Source organism: Symsagittifera roscoffensis, chromosome 1 (genome assembly GCF_963678635.1).
Source record: "Symsagittifera roscoffensis chromosome 1, txSymRosc1.1, whole genome shotgun sequence".
NCBI classification, from domain to species: Eukaryota; Metazoa; Xenacoelomorpha; order Acoela; family Convolutidae; genus Symsagittifera; species Symsagittifera roscoffensis.
The window spans coordinates 75,983,552-75,991,714 of NC_087062.1; the positions used below are offsets into that span (position 1 = coordinate 75,983,552).

The following is an 8,163-nucleotide window of genomic DNA, read 5'->3' on the forward strand; positions in this document are numbered from 1 at the left end:
CTATCTTTTTGTACTTTATATGGCGTGTGGGGGGATGATTTTCATAAAAAAATTTCAAATTTTAGAAAAAAAAATTTTCATTTCATTTTATTTCTTTTAATTTTTTATGTTATTACTGCTGCTCCATAAACCTTAAAAGGCAGCCGGAACATTCAGGGCTTCGCCCTGATACGAGCAGTCTTGTTTTATGTTTACTTGCGTCCATTACTCTTTTCCAATCTTCGAGTGGCTATGGTCTGAAAGATATTGATGCCGAGGGCTGAAAATTAAAAATAGATTTTTGCCTAGTAATGATTAAAGTGTGGTCAACTAAGTTTTAATATTTTGAATTTGGGACTATTTTAACGACTATAATTCAAATTGGGATGGTTAGAGCGCGATATATTTTGTCCTGTCAGCGGAAAATTGAGTTCTTCGGAATTGAACTAGGGCAGGCAATTTGCTCTTAATAATAAGTAAGTGGACGCAAAATTTTCCACTTTGTACTGAACAAACATAGCATGTGTCGGGATAAAAGTTTGAAAAAATAGTCAAATTTTCTATTTTTTTATTCGAACATTAAAAAAATGTCAATCAAAAAGCTTCTGATCAATATAAGAGGGCAGTCAGAACATTATGGGATTTTACTTTATACGTTTGTATTTAAGCTGGTAACTTAAAATGAATAGTTGTATTGAATAAAAGTGAAAACATTTTACTAAATAGCTCGACAATTGTAATGGTCTCAGCTCTGTTAGCGGTTTTTTTATTTGTTTGCTTTAGCTGATTTCGGGCTCGGAACAATTATGAAAGAAGGCTCGCATAAAATGTACACCATCTGTGGAACCCCGGGATACTGCGGTAAGCATTATGTTTGAGTTGAAAAACTTGGCTACATCGAAAAACTCTTTAAACTCTTTTTTTTCCTAATATGAAGCTGCGAAGTCTTAAAAAATAAAGTGGTAAAAATTAAAACTATAGGGATAGCAAGTGGATGTAAGATTAGAGATATTCTTTTTTATTTCACTGGAGCACTTTTAGGGTAATGTTTGAAGCAGAAGTTAATGGAAAGCTATTTGGATTTAGCTAATGTCATTGAATGTGACTTTTCCTTTTGTACTAGATATCCCAATGTCAGTATGAATGTTTCTCACCAAAAGTAAGTCCTCCTCCGCCTCTCTCTCCTAATCATCATGCCCAGCAGTCAACAGTCAATCTATTTTCTTTCATTACGTTTATTAAGTTCATATGCCTTGTCATTTTTAATTAATTATCCCATATTGCATCATTCTTAATCGTGTCTATGCCTGGTATTAAAAATCATTTTTGAGCTAAAAATGGATAATAATTGTTTTGTAAATTAAAACTTTTGTTAGTAACACTTATTTGATGCTTGCATTCGTTGATTGAAGGCAAATGCTAGTCTTGGATATCTAAGGTAGAGATCGCTTTACATAATTTTTGTACTTTCCAATAAATTTTGTTTTAATTAACTGTTTTCGATAGGTATGGTGATATCTGTAATATATTTGGTAAATTGGTTAGTAATGCTTTTAAATTGACTTCATGTGCAAAATAGCGATATTGAGCTGTAGAAGCAAGGTGGCAAAAGTGAAACGATGCAATTTAATCTTGATAAGATTTTTAATCATAATAAATCCGAAAACTAAGCTGGCTGTGGTTAAAAAGATAGAATCAACAATTGAATGAATTGAAACTACAATTGATTGCAGAAAGGTCAAATGTCTTGGATTTTGTTCCGACTTCTTCGTGAGATGGAAGGAAAATATGGAGAACGGTGTTTTTCCTGACGGATTTTAATTACCTCAAAGAGAGCTCACAGGGGTAGTGTGGTATCCTCTTAAAGCCCCATTGGCCGTTACTAGGTTCCCGAAAGATCAAAAAAGTTGTCCCTGTGCCGAGAAAAACTAATATAAAAAAATCGGATTGCAGACTAATTTTCAATTGTCAGACCTATTTCGTTTTTATTGGTATTTAACGCTCGCCGCCGGACCATAAAGATTTCTAACCTAAAATTATCACCTAAATTTTTGGTAAAGTTATGTGGTTTGTAGCAAGCGGCTATTAATGTTTTATATATTTTTTGTTTTGCTTAGCTCCCGAGATCCTGTGTAGTGTCGGCTATGACGAGAAGATAGACGTATGGTCAGCGGGAGTCATTCTCTACATCTTGTAAGTTCAACTAATTGGCCTTGGCAAAAAATCTTTGACATAAATGAAACTAAGTAGGCGTAATTTATTCTCGTAATATGTCAAAAGTGAACGTTCTGGGTACCTTTACTGGAAGTTTTGACTGAAAAATGTCAAGTATGCCGAAAATCAGTCAAAACCTTCCGAAAAGGTGCCCAGACAGTTCACGTTTTACAGACAATGAGAATAACTCAAGCCTAGTTAGTTCCAATCCCGTTGATATCAGAGAGTCCCGAACATTCTGAATAACTATGCTGAGAACTTGAAAATTGGCAAGAATTTTTATAACAAATGTTAGATTTGCGTCCGGGACACTGATGACGATAAACGATAGAAACAGGGGCGGATCTAGGATTTGGGTCGGCAGGGGTCAAATTCCTGAAGAGGGGAGGTCCCCCCACTTTTAATTTTTAATTTTAAAAGTCAACAAATATAAAGTTTGTTGCCAATTTTGTAAAACAGAGTTCGGCACCTTTAATTGTCTAGAACTCTAATTCAACGGTTTTTTGAACGCGTGGATACCTTTGCTCGGTTGATAACATTCATTTGCCGCTCGCTGTAATGTTGGAAATAAATCATATCTGTTCATCCATCGTTCATATCTTCTGATGTCTTTATTGACAATGATGAAGTGTTTTTGCGTTTGAGGCCGCATGAAAAAGTGGTATCATACAGCAATAGATTCCGAAACAAATTTTGAAAAAGTCGACCAGAAAGCTTGTGACAAACTGTTTTGTTGGTGTTGCAGATTGTGTGGCTATGAGCCGTTCAGTGACGAATCGGACGATGACAAAGTGATGTTCAAGAAGATCCTCAATGGCGCCTATGAGTTCCATGCTCCCGAGTGGGACGAAATTTCAGAATCTGCTAAGGTACTAAAGAACCACGTATCATGTTTTTGTAAATGTAAATTTACGAGGTGAATTTTACTTATTTAGGTCAAGTGTATTTGATTTTTGTCAAAAAACCAATTCAAAACCTTTATTTAGGCAGAGGTGGAGTAGAGACAAAGTCTCGGGGCCCAAACCAGTTGTTAACAATGAGGCAGCCCCAAGAAATTAACGACAAAAAAACCGGCTCGACTCAGCCCGAAATTTTTCTGTATAGCCTGAAAATTTTTTTTTCTGAAAAAAAAAGAATTTCTGAAAAAAAAACATTACAATTTTTTCCAACTATCAATCAGCAAATTCATTTTGCTTGCTAGTAATCGAGAGGTCGTAGGATTGATTCCCGCGGTATACCCGTTTTGTGCAGCTTGATAGCAAAGTTTTACAAAATAAAATTTGTCCTACTGATTAGGCATAGGGCCGAAAATGGCTCGAAAGATATGTAAATAACAAAAACTAGGCCCTGACCCAGACAGTTCCACCTCTGTATTTAGGTCAGGTTTTTTTTCAAATTTCATTTTGGAAAAAGTCTCAAAAATTGGTCACGCTCATATATTTTTTTTGCTGTTTACACTAGCCAGCTTTAGAGCGTACTATTAGTATAAACCTTTTTTTTTCAACTTAACTCGCTAAAAGAAGTGTTCATTGGAAGTTTGCAGTTATTTGGCGGCAATTTTTCTTTAATCACGATCTGTAGCATTGGAAATTTCATAGCATCTGTTCTCTGCTTTGTGGGAAGCATTTGTGATTTTTTAACGCATGCGTGGCTAGTGTGTGAGACTCATATATTCTAGGTCGCAGATCGATGTCGAGACTTAGCCAAATTTCATGATTCGATGTTTGTTTTTACTTTTTTCACTTCATAGAGCTGCTTTTTTTGCATGAACTCGCTAGTGTTTGCGAAGTTTTATTAGGTTAATTTAATCAAAGTTTCATATCCAGAAGTTTCGTGTAATTCAAAGTGCTTCAAGGTGATGTATTTTTGAAAAGTCAGATTGAAAAAATCAAGGAAAATGATTGAGCTCGGAGATTTGTTCTTTTTTGTGTGGCAATGAAGAATAAGTTCAAAGATTGAAAACAAAATGAACGTAAGTTATAATTTAATATTTTCACTGGGTTCAAATGATTGAGTCATAGTGATTAAGATTTGGTCGAGTTAATGATATTTGAATTTTTTGAGTCTGGCTACTTTTTGTCCTCTGCACATTTAAAAAATATATATTCGTATTTTTGTTCGTCTTTGATGACTTTGGGAAAATTTTGTTGATGAGGGGTTGATTGTTTTTCACTCATTGTTAGCAACTCTTTGTCAAATCTGCTCTTTGTCAAATTTCGGCTGCTTCCAATACTTCTGTCCTCGAAATACCAATACTTCTGTCCTCGAAATAATTTAAGGTCCATTGGCTTTCTTCAAATGCTGTACCCTGAAAAAGCTGTAACACAGCGGGGACGTCTTCTAGGTGAAGAAATGCTTTTGAGAGAAGTATTCGAATAAGCTCAGAAATTTAAAGCCAGACTCTGTGAAAGAAACTCTTTTTGACCGCTCTAATGGATAGCAGTTTTTGAGTTTCACAGAGCGACTTAAAAACAGTGGTAAAGTGTCGTTGGGGCTCAACTTTAACGGAAGCGACAATACTATGAACCATTTTTATCCGAAAGCAGAGCGTAAAGAAAGGGTATAAAGGCATCCTTCAACCGAAATGTGTTGTTTACAAAATTGGTAGTTCACCTAAGGATAGCAGTCGAAAGTTTTAAAACGCACAACCGACCATGTGATAGTGTATGTCTAGCCTAGCACTGCTCCTCATCGTGAGTAATTCAGTCAGTGAATCTAGTTCTTTTTTTCGCGATGAGCTCTATTTACAGCTAGTTCTTGGTGAATGAAGAGCTGTTGTTCGGTTCATGTCAAGCAAGGCTCAAAAAAAGTCTACCGTGTTGTTACATTTGAAACTGCTGCTCGATCTTTGCGTTTTTCTGAGCTTACGTGTTTCGATATCAGCCAATTGGGTAAGTGGCAGTTATCTGTAACAATCTCAACAAATTCATCTTTCATACGCACACGTCCATTGCAGCTGCTTCTTGTGCAGCACCAGGAAAGGAAGTTATCCGAAAGTGTTCGGCGTTTAATATAAGAATACCATTTAAAAATTTTCAGTTTTTGTAAATTAGTTTAATTTTCATAGATAGTAAATGGTTATTGTTGTGATTGATTGGTGCCAAGTGTTCGCAAATGAAACAATTTAAGCTACATGTCTGTTTTTGACTTGATTAAAAAAAGTCCATTTTAAAGTTTGTGTTCTTTTGTTTTCCGAATCATGCATTTAATGAGTGGACGCTGTTGTTATTTACCTATTATCATCCGTTTTCTTTAGAACCAAAATGTTTTTTAAACCGAGAGATATATTCTTATCAGCTCTGGAATAATTTTCATTCGATCGATTGGACTGTTTTTGTTTACTGTTTTGTATGGGACTGTTTTATATCGGACTGTTTATTGCAGGACGGAGTAGCTAGTCAATCATTTCATTAGTCAAGGGAATGGAATTGTTTGAAAATTTGCGTTCTATCTTAGTATAGAATGTTGGTTTGAAGGCATTCTGATAGGTATTTTTTATTAAAGTAAAATATGCTTTCAAGGATCATTTAGACCGTTCTAGTGATACCATATTTGAGTAATCAAATTGTGTTTGATTATTTTTTTTACTCGAATGGACCTTTTTTGCAGCCAGAATTAAATTTTTTCCCCCAAGCCTTAGGCTTTTCTTGGCTTTTTTGGCCCCAGCCTTTGTTTTTGCTGCCTTGTCTAATAAATAATAAATCCTCTGTAAATTTTATAGAAACTAACTTGAGTAAACTATTGTTCGAAATAATCGTCCTTGGGCTTCGTCATGATGAACACTCCGGCAGCTATGATTTAATATGCGAAATATGCTTGGTAATTAGTAATCGTTGGTTAGAACAAAAAATTGAAAGAAATAGAGGCAGTTTATCTCGACGCTAGGGAAACTTTCCTGAAAAATTTTTGTAGCAGTTTGATCACGACTAAAAGGGCTTCATTATATTATCTCACCCAACCGCGTACCACTTTTATTTTAGTGTCTTCTTTTGCGTAGCATGAAAACTCGATTTTTCGATATTTGGATCACTAATTATTTGTGTTTGGAAAAATGGGTGATTTTTTTCGGGCATTTCTTCAAGGTTTGCAGCATCGAGTATTTTGTTTGTAGGATTTAGTGCGTAAGATGTTAGTTGTGGATCCGGCCAAGAGACTGTCTGTGAACGCAGCTGTGAATCACCCCTGGATAGTGGGCGAGACGAAGTCCACCAAGGAGCTGCATGACGTTACAAACAAACTACGTCTATTCAACTCCAAACGCAGATTAAAAGTAAGCTCTAATAATTCACGATTTATGATCTCGAAAATGGCTGATCCATTTTGTATCTGAATGACCGCGTAATTCCCGCTGTTTTTGAGCGTATCGCTTTGTGCTGAGAAAAACTTGATTTGTGTGTTAAGTGCCATTGATTAAACCTTATTATAATTAGCGGTTCGCTTAGTATGGTGTAATAATTTTTTCTACATTTTGCTTTTTAAAAAAACGTTATTCAGCAAAGATTTCCGAAAATTTTTTCTTCAGAAAATCGATTTCAAACCGTAATCGAAACGTTCTGTCCTTAACTCAGTCTATAGATCTTTTTGTTTAACGAGCTTCAAATTCCTTCTTTCTTGACGACTTTTTTTCAGACTCCGATGAACGCCATCGCTGTCGTGAATGCTTTCAAGTTCGGAAATCATCACCTCCGCAATGGCAGCGCCTAGTTTCTTCGGCTGAAACAACAAATGTCAACGACACTCACTCAAGCTGTACATATCAGTGGAATCTCACGTCACAACTAATAAAAATTCATCCCTCTTATTCACATATCCTCAATTTTATCACTTCGGAAGCCCAAAATTTGTCCTGGAACTGCCAGCCTTGTGCCATTTACAGCGACAAGAAGTTATGCGGAGCAAATTGCGTCCCATTTTTGTCTTTTTTATTTTTGATTTTGAGTCCTCTGTTTAAGCGCAAACTTCAGGCTAAACTAATTTTCCTCAGTTTAATTTGTAAATCATTGAATAAATTTAACAGAATTGTACATTTGTAATTTTCCGATTGATTGTTTCATTTATTAGATTTAAATTTTGATCCCTACAATCTTCTTTTGAATATAATCAGTTACAATTTAATACCTCTTAACAGTGTCCAGCATCACGATCCTCAATAATTGTAAATTTGATTGTTTCAACCGCTTTTGGGAAGGAGCTATGACCAATGATGGCTTACGCGATTGTCGGTTTTTCAAAGCAAGGTTGTGCATGATCGAGAGTTGTGTTATATTGAAGTTTTTGGTAGTCAATTGGATTCCAAAAAGATATTTCCCAAACGTGCTCTTAGTGTCGAGAAAACCTAGCTTGAACATTTCTGGACTCGCAGCGGATTAGAAATGGGGGGTTTTTCCAGTCCAACTTCCTAAATGTTTTTCAACTAATGTATTGCTTTTTTGAAGCGAGCTTTACGGTCAGTCCATGTTTTGGGGGGAAATAACACAATTTGATACAAAGTTTCATGCAACTTTTATGCGTTAATTACACAGCAGATGATTTGGCTTTATGCTTTAAGGAAGCGCATTCTTTGAAGCCCGATAGCTAAAATGCATTTGGAAAGCGTGAACATATAAGTCAAGGCGCCCTTACCAAGTGGCTAAAATTAGGGTTGGCCTAGATTTCCAAATTCGAATCCCTTAGTATTCGGTATTTTAAAAGTTGTTCATATTTTCTCTTGGCTAACTTTAGAGCCTTTACTTGAACTTTTTTCGCAGCTGTGTTTAATTTGACCTTCTGTGTTCAAAAACGGTCAACATTTTCACTTCACCACGGGTAGTTGCGAAACCTGCTAGTGGATACCCCACTGAACGAAACCTGCTAGTTTCGTTCACTGGGTTTTTTGGGCAAAAAGGTTCACTAGTCCTTCAAGATGAAAAATTTTTTGTGTTTTAATGGTGAGGGGGACTCATTCATCTCCTGGACTAATTCATTTTCTGA

General features: G+C 35.8%; 1 protein-coding gene across 1 annotated transcript; it reads left to right on the plus strand.

The window, feature by feature from the left end:
- Positions 1 to 952: 952 nt before the first annotated feature.
- On the plus strand, positions 953 to 7,288 carry LOC134848956 (calcium/calmodulin-dependent protein kinase type IV-like). Its single transcript, XM_063866473.1, has 5 exons — positions 953 to 1,138; positions 2,097 to 2,172; positions 2,939 to 3,062; positions 6,305 to 6,463; positions 6,823 to 7,288. Exons 1-5 carry the CDS (start codon positions 1,123 to 1,125, stop codon positions 6,895 to 6,897), a joined length of 450 nt encoding a protein of 149 aa, XP_063722543.1. The 5' UTR covers positions 953 to 1,122; the 3' UTR covers positions 6,898 to 7,288.
- The last annotated feature ends 875 nt before the right edge of the window (positions 7,289 to 8,163 follow it).

Excerpts from the sequence above, each read along its gene's own strand:
- LOC134848956 (XM_063866473.1), top strand. Across the intron at positions 2,173-2,938 it reads GGAGTCATTCTCTACATCTT|ATTGTGTGGCTATGAGCCGT; the intron begins GTAAGTTCAACT and ends TTGGTGTTGCAG. Across the intron at positions 6,464-6,822 it reads ACTCCAAACGCAGATTAAAA|ACTCCGATGAACGCCATCGC; the intron begins GTAAGCTCTAAT and ends ACTTTTTTTCAG.